The sequence below is a fragment of the Sminthopsis crassicaudata genome, chromosome 2 (genome assembly GCF_048593235.1).
Source record: "Sminthopsis crassicaudata isolate SCR6 chromosome 2, ASM4859323v1, whole genome shotgun sequence".
In the NCBI taxonomy this organism is placed as follows: Eukaryota; Metazoa; Chordata; class Mammalia; order Dasyuromorphia; family Dasyuridae; genus Sminthopsis; species Sminthopsis crassicaudata.
Window position 1 is genome coordinate 252,627,729 of NC_133618.1, and position 21,775 is coordinate 252,649,503.

Here is a 21,775-nt window from a genome sequence, read left to right on the forward strand (position 1 = left end):
AACTAAGCGACGCCCTCCATAGCGTCCATTTCGGTCTCTGGAGCTGTCCTCTGATTGGCTCTCGTCCTTTCCCATAGATCCTTTGGAGAAATGCTGGGAGAGAGTTGGAAAAGGGGCAGAAAGAAAAAGTTTCTGCGTAAAGGCGGAAGCGACGGGTTTGCTTTTCCGGTGTCCTTCCCTCCCCCATCTCTTCACGGGAAGATTTCATTGGTCACCAATTAGGAACTCTCGCGAGAGATCGTTGAGCGGGAGGGGGCGGGTGGCCTATCTTCCCTCCTTTGCGGCCTCCGCCTCCTTCTCCTCAGGCGCTTCTGCCGCCACCTCTCTTCCCCCTCCCCCTTCCCCGACCCCTTCCCTCGAATCGGCGGTGGAGTAGGTGCCGTCGCCGAGACCGCGCAGCTAAGGAGGCGGGATCCTCACGGTAAGATGGCGTCGGCGGGGAGGGGGCCGTGGGGGGCCCAGGAAGCCGGGCCCGAGGGTGGCCTCCTCTTATCCTTCCTCCAACCCTCCCGTCCTCGGGCTCTGAGTCCGACGCTGCCCTCCGCGGTGGGCGGGGCCGGGGCTCTGGCACGCAGTTTGTTTTGGTCTCGGGAGAGCGGCTAGTCTGGGCCTGGCTGGGCCTCCGGCCTTGCAGTTGAGATGGGAAGGAGGAAGGTGAAGAAAACCAACTCCTGGCGGGCCGGGCAGTCTTATCGGCTGAACTCAAAGCCTGCTGGTCTCGATGGCTGCGAAGGTAGTGGCGCTTGCTGGTAGGAAGTCTGCTTGTCGTGGAGGCACCTCTGAAGTAAAGTAAGGCAGTCTCCTGAGTTTTTATTGTTTTATCTTCGAAAAGGTGTCATGGTGTATTGGGATAAGAAATTGCAATAGGAGACTCGAATTCCTAGGATTTGGAGTCAAAAGGACCAGGTTGGAATCTTGGGTCTGCCACTTACTTTAGTGGCTTATGTGACCTTGAGCAAATCAACTTGTTTCTCAGTTTTCTTAATCTGTAAGGTAGTTGGACTAGATTAGATGTCCCTTAGATCCTTTCTAGCTCTAAATTGATAGATCTGTGCTATTTATTGTCTGATCTTGATTAATGACTAAATCTTAGTCTTTTTATCTCTAAAATGGAAGCATTTACAATGGTTCTCAGGGCATTTTCGAGGCATTGCATTGTATAAATTTTAAAATATTGTATCAAAAGCTCTGCTTGAAGGAAGTACATGCAGAGGTTTAGATAACTCTTTTTTACTTAAGTTGTCTCCTAGATTGACAGGACATTGAAGCAAGTAATACAATATTAGATGATAAATATTGCCTAGGAAATTACTTGTTTATCACTTTTACACCAGTTAGTTGAGTTTTAGGTTTTTCATCCAAGGTTGGGTTTTTGATTGATTTTACTTAGTGGTAATTGGAGGTGGATGGAAAATCTGTGGGTATCAATTGAATAAATTTTTTTGTGTGGGAAAAATGTTATCAATATTTACAATTCTTAAGATGTCTCTGTTGCAAGTTTTTTGTTCACATTAGAGATGACTTAAATTTCAAATGCAGTGTTTACTCTTAAGTTATGGTTAGCATAATAGCAATTTAATGTTTTAATTTTTAAAAGTTGAGTTTCAGTCTCTGGAGACTGGAATAAAAAAAATCTTTGATGTAAAAATTTCCAGGTATTGCTGTCTAAAATTTTTTTTAATTGCAATAACAAAGTGTTTGGAAAGATTCAGTTTGAATTTAGATCTTAATTTGTTCCTTTTGGATCTAGCTGTTAATGTTCCATAACACTGAAGAAAGTGGAATAAATTATAGGAAACATTTTAAAAATTTCTTCCTGCACAATAAAGGTCATAAATTCTGGGTACTTATAGTTTCCACCATGAGTATAAATATTTGCTTTTTAATAAGCTTTTGTTAATCTGGTAGTTGGCTTTAAGTAAATAATATCTGTTATTGCAGTGTGTGTTGAGATGATCTTGATTTTTTTTTTTCCTACTTATAGAAATAGTTCAGAATGAGTTATGCAGAAAAACCAGATGAAATCACTAAAGATGAATGGATGGAAAAACTCAATAACTTACATATACAGAGAGCTGATATGAACCGCCTCATTATGAACTATCTTGTTACAGGTAAATTTGGAGAATGATATTTCATAAATTGTTGAAAATTATCTGTTTCTTATACAAAAGCAGAAGTTTATCATTTAGTGAAATTTAAATGTTTACAATGAATGGTCCAGCATCTATAGAAATAGGTGGCCACTTAGGATTTGTGAATGTACCTGCTTTAGAAAGATACTACCTATTACCATGGATAAGTCACTTAACCTCTTAGGGCTTTAATTAGCTTTTGTTGCCTCAGTGGAGACAATTTCGAATAAATGAAATTTAGACCAAAAAAATTTTGGTTTATATTTAGGATATGTAACTTGTAATTGTTTTCTGATTTAAAAGTCATTTATTCTTATCCTCAATTCAGTTTTGGGAGCAAGGTCAGACTAACACCTTTTTTTTTTTTTCTTTTTAAATTTTAAAATTGTTAACTTTGTTAAGTCAGTATTTCCTCACACAGAGAAAGCATATTTCCCCCGAAAAGATTCAAATCTTTTTCATTTTTTAAAAAACATCCCCTGATCTTGGCAATTTTTCAAAGGTTTCATGGATCCTGGTATTAATTTTGTTTATAAAAATGTAGTAGTAGTAGTATTGTGTAATTACACTTTACAAGTTGAATTAAGGAACATTTCATTTCGCAAGTACTTATTAATAAGCACCTTTTATGTGGTAGGCCTGGGGCAGGGTGAAAGGACCAAAATGGAATAGTTTCTGCTCTTTTATATTATGTTTGGTAAAGAAGGTATGGTAGGAAAGAGAAGGACTATACAAAGGAAATAAATACACAGTAACTTCAAATGTACAATCTTGACTTTATAACAAAATTCAAAATATCTTTATCATTAATACGATATAAGTACAAAATAGAATTTTTTAAAATACCTTAAAAGACCAGTGATTTTAGTCATATAATTACTTCTACTAGTGTTGGTCCCTACCTTTTTTGATGTTTTGTTGGCAGTCCTGATTAGGTATGATTAAAAATTTAATTATGGCCAATCTTATTATGAGGCTGACATAAAATTTAATGTGATCCCTAGCTACTTCCGAAAATATTTTCCATATTCTTTGCAGGTTTGAATTGAAGATGATCAGCTCATGGGATTTTTTTTTTTTTTTTTAATTAAAAATGATTTGCATCTTTACATGATGAATGTAACTTAAACTTTTTTTTTTTATTTCCCCTGAGGCTGGGGTTAAGTGACTTGCCCAGGGTCACCCAGCTAGGCAGTACTTAAATCTTTTTTGTCTGTTAAATTAGTATGACCTCTTTCCTGGAGATACCTAATACAATGAAGAGAAAAAATTGGCATTTGATGCTATAGTTACTAAATCATCTAACAATATGGGTGCTAGCAAATAATAATGCCTCCTGTGTATGACTACTGCAAAACTTATATAAAAGGTAGTAAAGGCTTCTGTAACTTGGCCAGTTTGTGTTAATCACTTGAAACCAGATCTATGACTTCTGTGTCTTTGCCAGTGAACCAAGGTTTTTTGAAGTATTTTAAACCAAAGCATGTTTATGTGATTTATATGCTGTGAAGTCTCTTATTAAAGCAACATGGCTTTGGGAAAGTCACTTAACTGCTTGGTATTGTGCTAGCCTATATATATATATATATATATAAATTAGAGATGGGACTAGATGATCTCAAGTTTCTTCCAGCTTTATGATTCTTTGTATATGATGTTAGCTTTATGATGATCATGGGGTTTGTGATTGTATAAAGAACTTTTTTTTTTCCCTTGTAAAAATACTGTTGACAACCTTTGTATTATATCACAATAATTACTGAATATATTTCCTCCAACCTTCCACCTCTTCTCTCTGCTTTCCCAATCTAGTAAGCTATTCTTTGTAACAGAATAAAAGGTGAGGTGAAGTTTAGCAAAAGCAACCAAAATAGCAACCAAATCTAACAATCTAAGCAAGATTCCACACCCATAGTTTCTGACCTTTGGAAAGAAGTACATTTTTTCCTATTTTCCAGGGTCAGATTTTTTGGGGTGGTATAATTGCATATGATTTTTTTGTTATTCTTTCTATTTACATTGTTGTATGTTACTTTCCTGGTTCTTCATTCTACATAGGTGTCTATATGTTCTCCCATGTTTCTGAATTCTTCATATTTCACTTTTTATAATAAAGTAGCCCATCCATGTACCATAATTTGTTTAGCAATTCCTTATTTGATAGTAATCTACCCCTATTCTTTGCTACCACAGAATTACTGCTATGAAAATTTTGGTTTGTATGAAATGTTTCTTTTTGGCTTTGACTTGACAATAAGATCTCTTGGTCAAAGAATTTGACACATTTTAGTTGCTTTTTAAAAAGTGAATCCAAATTACCTTCATTGTGTGTTTGTTTTTTTTTTTTAATTATCATTTTGAGGAATGGGAACGGAATAGCTGTGAGGAAGCAAAGTATTCCTATGAAATAATTCAGATTAAAGTTTTATGTTAACTTAGTTGATATGAAAACATTTAGTCAAGGCAAAAGGGCCTCTAAGAATAAAGTTCCTTATAATCATTTAAATTAATTTGGTGATACACATGTTTTTCTATTTCAGAGGGGTTTAAAGAAGCTGCAGAAAAGTTTCGGATGGAATCTGGAATTGAACCCAGTGTTGATCTAGAAACACTCGATGAACGAATCAAAATCCGTGAGATGATACTGAAAGGTCAGATTCAGGAAGCTATTGCATTGATAAATAGTCTACATCCAGAGCTCTTAGACACAAATCGGTATCTTTATTTTCATTTACAGGTAAGTTTAAGGAGGGGGCATCTTGAGCTTGAAGACATAGTGAGAGTTGCAGGCAATATGTAAAATTATATATAAGAACTAACTTGCCACTTCTGAAAATCTTTTTTTTGGGGTGGGGGATAATTTCTTGTTGAAAATTTTAAAAGTAGTTATCAGGTGCTATTTCATATTTTTTATTTTAAAACATTTTAATTATCAAATTAAAAAATAAACTCAGCAATACTCAAATTCACAATATTAGGCTAACATTTGACAAATTAATAGAAGATGCTTCACTTGTAGATATTGTCTTGAACTGATTTTTTTTTTTAAACCTTCTTTGTAGCAACAGCATTTGATTGAATTGATTCGGCAGCGTGAAACAGAAGCAGCATTGGAATTTGCACAGACACAGTTGGCAGAACAAGGAGAAGAAAGTAGAGAATGCCTGACAGAAATGGAACGCACTTTGGCTTTGCTTGCCTTTGATAATCCTGAAGAATCACCCTTTGGAGATTTGCTTAATATGATGCAACGGCAAAAGGTGTGTGGGGAGAATTGTAAATTTTTAATGTGAGGACATTGCTGAAAGCACTTTTTTCAGATTTTCCTTGTTACTAGAAGAGAACAATTTGAGAATTTAGAATTTTACCTGCAACTCTGTTAGATAATGGTAAATTAATCTTCTCCAGTCTTACATCTTTTTAAACTTTAGGAAACTTAGAATAATGACTATATATAATATCTATATCAGATTGTTTGCCTTTTTAGTGACGGGAGAGAGAAAAACAGGAGAGAGAATTTGGAACTTAAAATTTTAAATATCAAATGGTAAAAAATTTTTATACTATATGGAGAAAAATAGTTTAAAAATAAAAAAAAATATATAAAATGTTTGATGATATGAGGAATACTTCCAAATAATCTCTGAATTTTATAAAAAAAAAAAAAAAATCAAAACTTATCCTTGTTGCAAAATTCTCATTTTATATATTATTCTATGTTACTTATGGTTTTCTATCTTTTCTGTAGAAGAATTGAATAGTTCTTTTTCACAATTCTTAAATTGAGTACCATGCTTGTATAAAAGTTATTTTGGAATGTGCCCTCATGAATTAATTCTTTTTATTCATTCCCTCCTTCCTTCATACTCCCTCTGACAGCTCCTAACATTCTGGATCAATATAGTTAATCTGTTTTTGAACCTCTTTCTTGCCCTTTTCCAGTACCTTTATATTTTCTTGCTCTTAATCTTAAAAGTCTTACTAGAGAAAGTTACAAAATAGTACTGATTTTTCTGTTTGTATATTATTTCCCTCAATTGTATATTTGTGTTATGTAATGTATATTACCCTCAATTAATCCTTCTTTGCTCTCTGGCAGTCTTTGATTCATTTCTTTCTATTGAATTTCTCCTAAGAGTATTCTGAATCTTTTGCATTCTTTTTAAGCCCTGAAAACTCAATCTGAATAGATTATCTTGCCTCCAACTTAAGAGATCATTTGATGATTTCTTTAAACTTCTCTCCACATCAAATGTCTTCTCTTTACTTTTTAGTTTTAGTTAAATTCAGTCTCTTTCTTAAGCCAATCTCTTTCTGTTTCCTAGATGACTTTATTTATTTTTAAAATAGTTTTTATTTACCAGATATATGCATGGGTAATTTTACAGCATTGACAATTGCCAAATCTTTTGTTCTAATTTTTCCCCTCCTCCTCTCACCCCCCTCCTCCCCATGGCAGATTGACCAGTACATGTTAAATATGTTAAAGTAATAAATTAAATATAATATATGTATACATGTCCAAACAGTTGTTTTGCTGTACAAAAAGAATTGGACTTTGAAATGATGTATAATTAGCCTATGAAGGAAATCAAAAATGCAGGCAGACAAAAATAGAGGGATTGGGAATTCTATATAGTGGTTCATAGTCTAGATGACTTTATTCTAATAATTATCTCCTTCCATTTTGTTTGTCTATCCCTTTCTTTCTGGACACTGGCCTTTTTCTCTGCTTTAAAAAATGCTGTCATGTATACTTTTAAAAAACAAAAACATACAAAACACATTTGCCTTGGTCTTGCCACTCCCTTGAATGAAAGATTTTATTTCAGCATCAGGTATCTTAAAAGATTTGCCTAAAACTCACTGACTCTACTTTGTTTTTAACCACCCACTTGATGTGGTAGAATTTGAAAACAAAAGACTTGTATTTTTGTGACCAGTACTTAGCTTAAAATAGTGCTTTAAATCAGTGTAGGCTCTTTAATTTAGCCAAGCTCCATCCCAGGATTACTCTTAATTTGCCTCTGCTCTTGTTCATGATGCTTAACTAGAGACATCTCAACCATGACGACTGAGAACACAGCTAATTTGTCTTACCTAGCTAGCTTATAGCAAAGCAATACAGTTCTTTTGTTAATTGATTTTTTATCTCATTCCTTTTATAAAACCCCACACAAGACCCTTTCTCTGGGTCCTTAACTCTTAGGTTATTGAAAAAATTGAAGATGTCATTATTCTTAACTCTTTTGTTCTATTTTTTTGTTAGTCACCCCTTTCCACAATTCTGTAAGGGCCCAAATTTTACATGTAAGATGCCAGTAGTTAGAGCAGATTTTGTTCTATTTGATTATTAGATGTATTTCATTATCAAGCTACTAATATTAAGCACACTAAAGTCAGAATATACAAAATACACAACTATTTAAAAAAAAAAGTAGGAAATATCAATTACCATGCAAAAACTTACCTAGTAAAAGTTGCATAGCAATACTTAAAAGGATAAATTCAGACACCTTATAGCACAGTGTCAGTAATAGTTCTCAACACAGTGCTTGGACAACAAAGACTTAGAAAAGAAAAATATATTCTTTTTCAGATCTTTGAATTGACTAAAAAAAAAAAAATCAGATCAAAAGCCTGTAAAAATTATCTCTATCTTGTGAAATTAACTTTTAATCTTTTCTTTCAGGGAAATCATAAGCAGGATGGTTTTAATAAATTTGTTGCAAATCTGTTTAGTGTGAATTCCTCCAAGTTAGCATTGGCCAGAAGCTTTTTTTTATAGACTCTTTTAGTATTTCATATGTAAGAGATTTCTTCAGCTTTTCAAAGACTCTTCACATGAATTTGGATTCACTTTGTTTTTTAGAATTTTGATTTTTTTTTTTTTAGTGGTACTACCTTTTTTACATTTAACCTTTTTTAAAATGCATTTTTTTTGCTTTTAGAAGTAGTTTGTTGAAGATTTTGTTTTTTAGGTGTCTTTTCACTTCATATTCTTCCTTTGAAAAACCCCTTTTCTTTTCATCTTTACTATTAGTCATCTAATAAAATTGTGGGACATTAGTTATGTTAGCCTTTGTTGCCCATCCAGAACTGCTCTATTTCTCTTTAGTGCCTTTATTTAGTATGGGCTTTTCATGTATATATGCTGGCAGTGGCATGCCAGAAGATGTGGAATACATTAAGAAATTTTAAAGATATCTGTTATGATTGACAATGCTCTTTAACATGGCATTCCTAAATTTTTTCAGTATTTCTTCCTTTTTATATTGGTCATTCTTGTTTCTGAATGGAAAGCCACTGAACAGAACCATAGTCCTCTTGAGAGAAGCTACTATATACCTTTCTTGTTATAAAGAAGCTTATGAAGATTTCTCAGTTCATCAGGGTTTTTTTTGTTTTGTTTTCTTAGAATTGTGTTTTTTCAATTTCAAAAAGTTTTTGTCCCCTTCTTTGGATAATTCCTCTTGTTGTAGAAAGGTGCTTTCTTTGTGTTTTGTCAGCTTTTTAAAAAAATCTTTCTTGCCCTCCACAAGACTTTTTCTTCTTTAAAATTGCAGAACTGTTGCCTGTCTGGGTTGGTAGAGGTCTTCTGACCTGAAGATAGTTTTCTATACAGATGAAATCACAATCCAAGTGAAAATAATTCAGCCAATTAGTGCCATTTTATGCTAGATATTGTACTGAACTCTGGGAAAGACAGAAGACAATCCCTTCCTTCAAAGAGTTCACAGTCTAATTGAGGAGGCCAGGAGAAAAGTAGCAAGTAATGTATAAACTATAAACAGGATAAACTGGAGATAATGTAAATTAATAATGTGAAAGGAGAGAGGAGGGAGGGGAATCAACCAGAGGACTGTTTACTGTGGGGGAAGGAGGGACATAGTTCAAGGACACTTGGGGACTGAGGTCAGGAGAAGCTACAACAGGAGGAAGAACACTTGGAGACTTGGGGCCAGCCATATGAGAGCTGGTCCAAAACAAAGAATAATACACAAATGAGGGGTTTTAACACAGGCGGGGATGAGTATTACTACAAAGAGGACTAGGGGGCAGACTTACCACCAGAGCTAGTGCAGGCTAGTGGATGGAGCAGGACAATGTTTTTTTTTTTTTTTGGAAGTGAAGATCTCAAGCCAAGCCTTAGATCAGGTAGTATTGGTGGTGGTCTCAATCTTTATTCTTTTATTTGGATTTTTTTTAAGGGGTTTCTTGGTGGTCATGGTGGTGGGAAGTGGTTGGGGGAAGGGCTGTAGAGGACAAGATCAAGGAAAAGGTAGGAGATACAGAACAGCAAAATTTACATATATCATTGCTTGGGTTTTTTTGTTTTGTTTTTTTTTGAATGAGGATTTTTTTGAGAATTCTTTACATAAAATTGAATTTGTGTAACATTTAAGTAAAGTTAAAACTCTTAGTTAGTTTAGGTACATTGTAATCCTCATTATTTTTCTTTTTTCTTCCCAGTGCTATTATCCCACTTTTGAGGCATTTTCTGTATTTCATTTGAACTAATGGAATAACGCTATTTCTGCTTCTATTTTCTTCTTACCTCTTCTCCCCAGCCTGTAAATGCCGGGTTGTTTTTTTTTTTTTTTTTAATGTGAAATTGTTCTGTTATTCCACTGCTCAAAAACCTGTCGGAAAATCTTCATTGTCCACAACATTAACTTGGTACTTACGTTCATTTACAATCTGTCCCTAACTTCCTTTTCAGTCTCATCTCCCAATGCTTTCTATTAGGAACTTTTTATACCATATGACTTTGTTCATGCTATGCTTTCTATAATACTCTCTTAGATATCTGAATATTAAAAGTTGAGAACATATTTTCATCCTTAAAATGGTGAAGTTGGATTATTTGTCCTTTCAGCTCTAGATATCATGTCTTTTAGACACAGTCAGATGTCATATCCTCAGCCCAATTTTTATGCTAGCCAAAATGATTATCTTCTCTGAATTACTAAATACTTTATCCCCCTTTTCTTTTATTTGTTATTCCCATTATTATGTGTGTTAACTTTTTTTGTTGTGAGCTCTTTTTGGTCAGGAAAACTATGGCTATTTGCTTTTTCTTACTGATGTAATTATTATAATCTAATCTTTTTTTATTCTAGGTGTGGAGTGAAGTTAATCAAGCTGTCCTAGACTATGAAAATCGTGAATCAACACCTAAGTTGGCAAAATTACTGAAGCTACTACTGTGGGCTCAGAATGAGCTGGACCAGAAGAAAGTAAAATATCCCAAAATGACAGACCTCAGCAAGGGGACAATTGAGGAACCCAAGTAAAATATGTGCAGAAGGACAGCAAGCAACTTTACTACTGCACATTATTCTTCATTTATATCAGTCTGTGACTGAAAGATTTTTACTACAGTACAGGACTTTATTTTATTTTATTTTATTTTTTGAGCAAACATCTTAAAAGGGAGAAATGATCCTTTTAAATGCTAGAAAAAATGTTGCATTGAAAGGCACTGTATCTCTTTGAAAGTCTGCTTTAGGCTATGCACTATGATACATTTTTAAAGAATTAGATAAATTGCATTTTGCATTTTAACATCCCAGTGCTTTTCTGATTGGCCACTGAAGGATTCTAGTTTAGTAGCCATTCATGCGCTGCATTAGTAAAGAATATCAGTTCAACTGAATGCCTCACACTTAAATATTTATAGAGTACTGATTATTTGCTTTATGTTAAGTTATAGTAGCCAAATAACGCATTTTCTCAGCACAAAGTTTTGTCAAGTTTTCATCTAGCATTTTTCTTCTGGGTCCTCCCCCCACTTTTTTTTTTTTTTTTTTTTTTTTTTGCATAGGAAAAAAGTGTATATATAAACTTGTAAATTGTAATTCAAAGACTTCATTTGTGAGGGTGTTGTGTTTGATTTCTCTTTGGTATTTTTTGGGAGTTGTATGGTTCCTAGGGGAGTGTGTGTGAGGGCAAGGGTTGTATGTTTTAATTTTATATATATATATATATATATATACACACACATACAAACATATATATATATTTTGGTGTTTTATATGGTGAGAGACTTATTCACAATGGATCAATGAACCATCTTTTTTGCAGTCTTGCTGAAAATAAAGGTTTCTTTTTGATTTCAAGAATGACCAAAATGGCTTCTAAAGAGAGATGATTTAATCTCTTTAATAACAGTTTTGTCACAATGGGATTTTTGCGGTGACACCAACAGTGTTAACTGCAGCCTTAAAAATGACCATATCTGTCTCTTTACATATGCTTTGGGAATCCTCTTGTGGGGATAGTGGTAGTCCTTGTGCTGGTGGTGAATTTTTTAAACATTTTGTGTTTTTATGAAAATGGTACAAGGCTTTTTAGGAAATTCATTTGTTTTGAAACTTTCCTAAACTAATGATTAGCATCTAGGGAACTGTTGTACTACAGAGTTTTGCAGAGTACCACTCTTTGTATTTTGATCAGTTCCATAGAGTTCCCATTATTCATTTATAGAATTGCAATCTTTTAGAAGTTCATAATGGCTCAACTTCACAGTGTTCTGTGTATGAATAATTTCTATATGCATAATTACATAACGTGAGTTAGCTAATGTATTTGTGACATAAATATGTTTGAGTGTGCTTTTGAGCACTGACTTTCCTTAGTTAATGCTAATAATAAACTGGGCTAAGTAGGCTGCTAAATAATCAAAATGAACTTGAAGAAAGCAGTGAAGAATAACATTTACAATGCACTAGCATATAATGTAAGTCTTCTGTGACTTAAAAGTTGCTTGTAGATTAGAATGATTTAACTTCCATTTGAATATTCAATGTGGAAAAAATTTTATTGGCACTTAAGAAAGTAGTAACCATTAATGGTTGCATTGTATTCTGAATCTTGTTTGCCTTATTTTTTTTTCTTTTAATTGGATTATCTGGTTAATTTATGAAGATTTATATGTGACAAGAGTATTTGTAATTAAGTATCCAGTATTTGTTATCATCTACAATTAATTGTTTTCTATTCCATTTGGATTGTATTCACTTTGTTTTCCAAGCAGCCATATTCTGTTTTTATAGAGTAGCTAAATCTGGCAATGTTTAGTATTTAGTTATGTTTCTGTTTTCTGTTATGTAATAGCAGATTGCAAAGATGAAACAAATGTAATTCTTTACCAGTGATAGCTGAATTTTTCTCTAGCCTGAATTTTTACAAGTTGAATCTCTACACTTTGTTAGTATGAAGTACCAGGGTGCTTTCTTATTTTGCACCCTGTATTTCAATCATGGTTTGTACCACAGTAGAATAAATGCTGCAGTCAGGTGAAGTTCATTCATTTCTTAAATCTTCATTCACCTGTTTGCATCAACTTTACCTGAAAACATGTTCATATTTTTAACATTGTATTTCTTTATTATAGGAGTATTTCATTTGAGGATTTTGGACCCAGATAAATTAGGATGCAAAGGCAATTTTAATCTCCAAATGAGAATTTCAGAAGCAGGAAGAAATAGGATAGGAGTAAAGATAAAGACTGAATAGTCTTTAAGCACGCATCAAGATAGTTAAGTATAGTCCTTAGACTTCTTTTATTATTAGTGTATATAAGATAGCTTTTATATATATATATATATAATATATATATAATCAATTTGAAATAAGCTTAAATAGTAGGGGCTATGAAATGTGTGTATGTATGTGTGTATATATATACACACACTTATACATGCACATACACATATACATGCACATACACATGTACATGCACACACACAGGAAATATCCATGACATTAGTACATGAACAGATTTTATCATTTGCATGGAATGTCTTTAATTGGTGTTTTATGGACAAATTGTTGGGATTTTGTGGTCCCATTAATGAGATATTAAAAATCCATTGATTTGTAGATATTTGGAAAAATTGGAAAAAATTTCTACTTTTTCTTTTAAAATATTTTTTAAAAACTATTTTCCCATGATATATAATCATTCACAAATTGAAAGCATCCTTCTGAATTAACCATAAATAGTTCACATTGATAGAGTGTTTGCCTCTTTATGATCATCTTAGTATTTCCATAGTACAAACAAAATTTAAATTTGGCATCAAATTACATTTGAAATATATTAGTTTTTCTGGAAAAATTCTATATTCAGATCTCACTTCTGATTAGAAAATGTAGCAGTTTTTTACAATTATTTTAGCTTTTTATGCTTTCTTGTAGAAAGTGCCTTTGAAGTTAAAATTCCTAAGTGTTATAGGGCTTGTTAATAGTTCTGATATTGCGGAATTAGAAGAGAAATCTTTATTCTTCCTTTCCCTACTTTAAAATCCTTTGAAGCTAGATTAGTAAAACATTATTGCATTTGAATGACATGGTTTCCAGTTTAAAAAAAATAAATCCAAAACAGTGCTAGCAGATTTTGTCCCCTCTTGTAAATTTATAACATACCAATGAAAAACAAATATAAAGAACCTAGGAATGAGAATTCATTTTAAACCTTTATGAGGCAAACTTCATTTATATTTTTCTTTTCCTTGAATTTATGATCGTTGTAAATACAAAACAGCACCTGAAAGCCTCTAGGTAAAATTGTGATATCTTTATTTTACTATGACATCTATAAGCTGTTCATTTTTGAGAAGCTGAGGGAATTAATTGTTTTATTAAAGTTCTATGTTAATTATCTTATTGCAGATAGGTTAGGGTATCCCTGCTGGGTTGTCATTATCAAGTCTTAATACAAACAGAAGTTTAAATTAAAAGAGCAAAGAATTGGGTTGTTTACTGGGCATTTATCTTTAAGACAACAGAGCTTAGTTAACAACTGATGGGGCTTGAAAATTTAGGTGAAACTTAATGTAGTAAAGTAGACTGTTTAGCAGTGTCTAAATCAGTTGTTGCTTTGTTGAATTATTATTTTGCTAAATACCCCATGTGGATTAATGTCATTGACATAACTGCTGTAATTAATGTTTAGAAATACATACTGTTAAACTAATAATGTAAACCATATAAATTTTATATTCTAAGATTATAATTTGCTCGTGATTTGTTTCAGCAGTTTTTATTTATTTTTTCACTATCTTGGAAGGCATTTCATTTCCTTTATTGCTACTTCTAATTTGATATTTAATCATTTAGATATAGTTTTTGCTTCTGTAAAAGGGGTTTTGCTAGCAGTAAAGGGAAATTATGCTTTTTAAAATTAAAATGATTGGGTTTAAAGAGTAGAAGGAAGATGTCTTCAAATTTAGGCTTCGTATGAGGAAAAGTTAAACAGTACAGCTATCCAAAAGTGGAAGTAGTGTTTTACCATCACTTGAAGTAATTAAGGAAAGACTGGCTAGCCATTTTGGGATATGTTATAGAAAGGACTGTGTTTAGTCATTGAGATCCTTTCCTACTTAGAAAATGGATGCTGTTTGGTAGCATTTATCTTGTGTTCTCATCCTCTTTCTTTTTTAAATCTTTGTACCTATTTTAATGGAGCATGCATGGTCTTTTATCCTATCATTCTTTAAAAAAAAAAATTAACAATAGTGTAAAAAAAGGCAGAATTTACTGAACTCTGGTAATTTGGTAGTTGCTTTTTTAAAACCACCATATCTGCCAGATAACAAGATATTTTTTTGAACATGGTTTTTGCACCTAGATGGCATATTCCTAAAGTGCTGAGATTTACTAGTGGGATTAATGTCCTTTAAAAAAAAAAAAATCTCATCCTACTGAAGATAAGTAAAAATACACAGATTACAAAATTTTTAAAGAAGACTTGGCATAGTGTAAAGGAAAATTAGGAATTCTTTATCAGTAATCTGTACGAATTAGCATTTAAAATTTGTCCTTTTGATTGATTTTAAGCCTTTACTTTTCAATTCCAGTCTTTGTTTTTACCTGTTCAGGATTTCTTAAAAGGCAGTTAACAAGCTTTTTATGACTGTTCCAGAAAAAAAGTCAGATGTTTGTTAAAAGAACAGATCTGCATTTAAATGAAATAAACAATTCTGTGCTTTTGAATTTCACCTTTCAATAATTTCTCTTATTATACATAGGATAATCAATATCCTCTTTCTAGATGAAAAGCAGTGCATATTTTCTATTGCTTTCCTTCATTCCTGTTAATTTTAATTTTCCCACTATAAATTTTTTCCCACTATAAATTGATTTTTTTCATCCAGGTTTTCCCACTCTTGTAGCAGGTAGGGTCTTATTATCCCTCCTATTTACAATAGGGATTCTTAAAATAGGATTCATAAAATTTTTAAAAGTATTTTTATAATTACATCAATATAATTTGGTTACAGAATTATTCAATTACAAAAAACAATGAGCTATTAAATATATTAAATATAAATAAATATTAAATTTAAATTAAATATTAAATATATTAAATAAATATAAATTAAATATTAAAAATTTTAGGAAAGCAAATTGGCTATAGCAGTTATTAGGAAAGAAAGTTTAAATTAAAGACTAGACCAAGACAAAATGACATCCAAAGTCATTCAAATATTTATGGCATCATGGATTTTAAGTTGAAATATTTACTAAGCATCTACTATGCAAAAATTCTTAGAATAGGATCTCAACTCAACATATATTGTAATAGTGATTCTGATAACTTTCATGATCAATATTTTTCCACTCCAAATTATCAAGCTTTTTTTTTTTTTTTTTTTTAATTTTCAATCCCTATCTTTGGGCAGCTTGAGTAAGGATATGGAGGTGGAGGGATAAAGGGGTAGAAAAAAATTAAAAAGAATACCCTTGTAATAATAGTAGGAAGTCAATCAAGCATGATGAGTTCCCATATTGCCCATATCCCAAAATACATTATTCTGAATGTATAGTCCTATCACCTCTCCAGCAAGATGCACGTATCGTTACTGGGTGCCAAGAATTATGGTTGGTCATTGCATTAATCAGAGTTGTTAAATCTTTTAAGGTTTTTATAACGTTATATAAATTATTTTGATTCTCATTTCACTTAGAATTGACTTGCACATATTCCCACATTTCTCTGAAATGACTTTCATAATTTCTCAAAGTGCAATATTATTCAATTATATCCATGTCAATTTTTTTTTTTTTTTTTGATTCATTCCCCCATTGATGGGTACTATCTTAGTTCCTAATTTTTTGCCTTTACAAAAAAGTACTACATTGGGGGCAGCTAAGTGGTGAAGTGGATAGAGCACCAGCCCTGAAGTAGAGCTCAGATACTTAACACTTTCTAAATGTGTGATCCTGGGCAAGTCACTTAACCCCAATTGCCTCAAGGGGAAAAAAGTAATTGTGTAATTTCTGTAACATTCAATTAATGGGGACTCGAGGAGGGACTGGTACTTCAGAATAGGAATAAAATACTGCCTTTGGGGTTTCAAAGTATGCCTACTAATTTAGGCACTCATTATTTCAAGAATGTAAAAATCTTTCCTGCATTCAAAAAAAAAAAAAAAAATCAAACCTGCTTTAAATGTCATTTTTTTGTACAAATAGGGTCTTTTTCATCCTTTTTTTCTCTTAGGGATTGACTTAATAGTGGTATCACTAGATCAGTTTAGTAATTTTGGAGACCTCTACAAAAAACCAAAAATATTTTTGTACAAATAGGTATTTTTCATATTTGATTTTTCTGGGGCATAGGCCTAGCAGTGGTATCACTATATCAGTTTAGTAACTTTTGGGGCAGATTTATAATTGTGAATCTGCCTGAGCTCATTCTGAATAAATTTTTCCTATGAAGTAAATTTCAGCTAAAAGAAAGTTGACAAAAGACTTAAGGAACTTTTTATAAATCTATCTACAGCAAAACCCAATCCTTATCTAGAAATATATCTCCTTCAAGGGCAAGGGTACTGTATTCATTTTGTGCTAGTCTTTATTCCAGTAGTAAAATCTAGATACCACTGGAGAAAGATTTGCCTTCCAGCTCTTCAAATAACTTGAATGTGACCTTGGTTACCTGGAATTGTGATGATTCCAAATTTAATCTTTAAATTGCTACTAGTTGTTGAATTAATATGAAACTTATTTTGCAAAGTAAAATACTATTCATGTTTGAGAAGTGTAAAAACAGGAGCTTGTTCTGTGTATAGACTACATTAATTGTACCAAGTTTATATATAAGATTTAACCTTTTTTCCCCCATTTCTGAATTTTAGTGTTAAGGTATTTTTTTACTACCTTTGTTTTGGTCTCTTTCTACACCTTTTATTGTATTTATTTTCTTCCATTCACAGTTGTCAAAACTGGATACTTGTGTTAGGAACAAAATATTTGTCTATTTATTGAGCATCTATCCATATAATCTGGAAGGAGTGATAAGTGAGCATATAAAAAATAAGACAGCCTTGCCCACAAAGGTTTGTTTGGATCTTTTTCCCCATTCTTTGTGAGAAAGTTGCACTATAATAGATCTTAATCATTGTATCTATAATTACTGGATTCTTAAAAGGATAGAGGTTTTTTAAAATTAATGATAACATAAGGAAAGTGCATGATTAAGGTGTAATTAGCGGACTTAATTTTTATATTAGTACAGTCTATAAATAAATTTCTGTACAAAGACTACTTTTGACATTTATAGAGAAAAAATACAAAGGAGCAAGGAAAAACTGGAAGAAGGCAAGGACTAAATCAGAAAGGAAGAATAAAAAGGAATAGGAAGTCAGCATACATTTAGTATAGGCAAATAAAACTTTAGCATTTGACTAAGTTGTTATTATGTTCAATATAACATTAAAGTTTAAGTGTTCAGGTGCTCAGTGCCACTACATCCTGATTTCCTGCCATGAACTCTAGTAAATTACCAAAAAAAAAAAATTAAAAAATGGAAACCTGTAGAAAAATAAGATCCTAAGTTTTTAAGCAATGGATAGGGGATCTACTAGTAAGAAGAAAAGTTTTGAGTAGCAAAAGCTTTTAAAGCAGCACACAAATTGAAGGACTAAAAATGTTCCATCCCTTTATTACCCTGTTTGCTGAGATTTAATTATACTAGGAGCATCATCTCCCTAAATAAACTTATGTACAGAAGCCTACTTTTAACAATTACAGGAAAAAAAATGCAAAGGAGCAAAGAACTAAAGAGGATGACGTTGCTTTCCAATAAACCCTAATTTAGTTGAATCTAGTTTTGCTAAATAATCACTGGTAAAATGCAAGAAACTAATCTTACCTTATATTTTTAAAAGAACTTTTCAGTTCTCAACACAACATATTTTTACATGAATACTTGGAAACCAACCCTGAAATACAATTCAAGAGCTATCTATAGTTTATACACTACTATTAGCTGGATTAAAATAACTTTGACATAAGAAATCTGGTGGATGGAGATAACTCAGATCATATTGTATTGATAATGGTTCTGGAATATCAAGTTTCATTTCATTATAAATTCCCATAGACCTACAGAATTATCTTAGAAGAAATAATTGAAATTTTCGCTTGAAGTCTGGCAGTTTTTCTATTGCTGAAATCTGAGCTTTCCCATCGAACTATGAGCTATGCTAGGCTAATAGAGCTAAACTAGGCTAAGGACCACAGCAATTCCTTTTTTCTCTTTCAAGAGAATTTAATATTCAGTGATTTCAAGGATCAAAAGGGAGAGGACAGTAAATACAAATTTTGCTTTTTTTTTTTTTTTTCCCCGTGGGGGAAGAGACAGTATCACGTGGATAATTAGGGATACCTGGATTCCACTAAGACCAGTGTTTACTGGTTTTGTTAACTCAGGGCCAGGTACTTAACCGCTCCCAGATAAAGTTTCAGAGAAGGTGCTCTTCTAGATTGGTGGAGGAATTTCCTCATCCATACCAATTCAATAACGGGTCCTGGGCTAGCCCTCGTCCCGCCCCGAGGGCGGAGGGAAAAAAAAAAAAATCAGTGAAAGTCACCCTTTTTTCAGTGTTCAGCGATATTTAATGAAAGAGTTAATTGTTCTTATGCTATAGTTTTTTTTTCTTTTAAGCATTTTCTCAAGTGCAAAAATATGGCTATCTTAACGAACTTTAGAAAACACTGGGTGAGTCCAAAGAAAAATTTAAAATAGGTAGCACCCTATAGCGGTGAAATTAGTTTAAAAAAAAAAAAAAAAAAAAAAGTAGTCCTCTTAAGGAAAGCTCCCTTCACCGTTTTTCCTTTACTCAAGTTCCCATAATGTCGTTGGTAAAAGTGGGGTGTTCCTTGCGCTTGGTGACTAAGGAGTTCGCCCTACAGTAACTCCTGCTTCCCTCACTTCGTTGTGGCCACCTTCCACCCCCACCCCCACTCCCGCTCCCGCTCCAGCCCCAGCTGTTTTCCGAACTCCTCAACAAATACTGTGCGACAGAAACTAAGTTAAATCACGCAACCCACTCACCGAGATCGAGAGCTAGGCACTACAGCTACGCGCCTACCGGCCCCTTCCCCGAACTCCTCTCTTAGAGGAGAAATAAACGGACCAGCTCGGGCCCTTGCATATTTCAAGTTATGAAATTGCAGCAACGTCCCAGCCAGCGGATAGAACGCCTCTTCCTCATATTCCTCCCCCTCCCCCTTAAACGGCCCCGCCCTCTCTTCCCCTCCCCCTTCCCGCTCAGTTCTGGAGCTCTCTGAGGGTTGTCCTGAAGGTGGATGCTGAGGAGCTGTGATCTGCCAGCAAGCCAGCTGGCAGGGAGCCCCGCCCAGCTGGGCTCTGCAACTGTGGCAGTTCGGGGGGAGACACGTCCTGGAAACGCCTGGACAGGAAGAGCGGCTCTGACTGACACGTGGACTTGACGCGGCACTCCCCTGGAGTCTGGCTCGCTTTACGGACCAGATCCGCGAGATTCTGGATTACTGTCAGAAGACGGACGAGACGGTTCGCTGGCCAAGCTGGTCCTGAGCTAGCACCTCTCAGCATTGGCCAGTCCTCCCCCAACCTCTCTTCTACCCCAGCCTTCCTAGAGAGACACTGGTGCTCTGCAGACTGCCTGGGACACTCGCTGGACTGGCACTGCCAGCCTACGGCTTTGCAGTCATGGGAAAACACCCCCGAGTTATCCCAACAGATCCTTAGAGGAGCTTCTTCCACTTGCTTGCATTGCCCACCTGGGATTATGGCCTCAGGTCACTGCAAACTTGGGGCCGCGCCAGTACATCACCACTGTCACCATCAGCACCAGCATCAATTGTCACTCCAGCCGTCGCTGGGGTCCAAAGCACCTTCTCCTGAAAGGATGAAGAGAGATGTCAGCGCAGAGACATATTGGTCCAGGTAGGAAGAACCATCTGAGTGCCTGAAGTGTTTATCTGATGGCCTCCTTCTTCAGACTTTGAGGCCCTTTTTTCTCTGTAGTTTTAAAAGTCATAATTTTCAGGGTAACAGTTTTAAAAGAGAGGCTATGTGTGTGTGTGTTAGGAGAGGGTAGAGTATTAATATGTAAATAGTGGCTAAGCTACAGGTGTGGTGAGTGCTAGGATATTATTAACTCGGGGAAATGAGTAATAATACCTTTAGGTTGGTTTGTTTGTTTCACCTTACAAAGATTACTTTTACAAAATATTTACAGCTTCTTAAACTGGGATTTATACCCAGATAATCCTGGGGATTTGAAACACCCCCTTTAGGATAGATAGACAATGGAAGAGGGTAACATTATTAGGCTCAAACTTTCTGGGGACCCAGACCTCTGAAAGATGAGTAGGTAGAAAGAGGGGGAAGACATTTCTGGAAAATGATAACTAGAATTCTATATATGTACATATATAAAAACACAATGTTATATATGTATACACACATATAAATAATATATGTCTTATACATGTAAATATATATATATATATACACATTTCTTTTTTTTTTCAAACTTGGCAAAAGACAAGTGTTTTATAATAAGTTTCAATTATTTTCATCTTGGTATTTTTAAAAATTAAAGTTGTTTATTTTTAAAACATATGCATAGATAATTTTCAACATTCTCCTTTACAAAACTTTGTATACACATATTTCAAAAACAATTTTTATTGTGTGGAAAAGGGCTTTGCTGGTACAGATAGAACACTACCTACTTTCATCATGATTAAAATTGAGTGAAAGAATAACCTTTAAGATTTGCTAAATTTTTATTGTTTCATTGGATTCTCACAGCCCTGAGACATAAATATTGTAGGTATCACCCTCATTTTACAGAGGGTTAAATAAATTCTGAGAGATAAAAGTTAAATTACGAAAACTTATTGAAAAGAGGAGGAGTGGATTGATCTGGATTGAAAACTAGTCTTTGCAACTTAATGTGGGACATTGACCAAGTTATTTTTCCTCCCTTTACATTAGTCTCTTCATCTATAGACCTTTAAGAGTCTTTTCTGGCTATTTTAAAGTCTATGAATTCTACATGAAGTTTTTGGTGTTGAATTCTACATGAAATTTTTGGTGTTGAATTCTACTAGAGGGCATCCTGACACCCTGCAAAAACTTAATTTTTTCTGTGAAAAGACACTTAAGTTCTAAGATATATCCTAGGAATTGTGCTTATCTAGTACAATTACAGAAAGTTGCTTAATTTATTTGTAGTGTCAGAAAAATGAAGACTTTATTTAGCAAAAAAAACAAAACAATTCAACTCAAGCATTTTTAAGTGCCTTCTGTACTTCTGCACTGAATAAAGAGAAATTTTACAAAGTGGATT

At 33.7% G+C, this 21,775-nt stretch overlaps 2 protein-coding genes across 4 annotated transcripts in view; both read left to right on the top strand.

The window, feature by feature from the left end:
* GID8 (GID complex subunit 8 homolog) lies at positions 1–11,004 on the top strand. 2 transcript variants are annotated; one of them, XM_074288815.1, is made up of 5 exons: positions 1–421; positions 1,985–2,114; positions 4,676–4,872; positions 5,198–5,395; positions 10,259–11,004. In XM_074288815.1, the coding sequence occupies exons 2-5, from the start codon at positions 1,997–1,999 to the stop codon at positions 10,430–10,432; spliced, it is 687 nt and encodes a 228-aa protein (XP_074144916.1). In that variant the 5' UTR covers positions 1–421; positions 1,985–1,996; the 3' UTR covers positions 10,433–11,004. The 2 variants fall into 2 exon arrangements, with proteins under 2 accessions (XP_074144916.1, XP_074144917.1); XM_074288816.1 differs by lacking the exon at positions 1–421 and adding an exon at positions 633–789.
* An 8,705-nt stretch (positions 11,005–19,709) lies between these two features.
* SLC17A9 (solute carrier family 17 member 9) overlaps positions 19,710–21,775 on the top strand; it is a 45,587-nt gene continuing 43,521 nt past the window's right edge. For both annotated transcript variants that reach the window (XM_074288812.1, XM_074288814.1), the window contains exon 1: positions 19,710–20,361. In XM_074288812.1, coding sequence (XP_074144913.1) covers positions 20,204–20,361 — 158 coding nt within the window. In that variant the 5' untranslated portion in view covers positions 19,710–20,203. The remainder of the gene's footprint in view (positions 20,362–21,775) is intronic.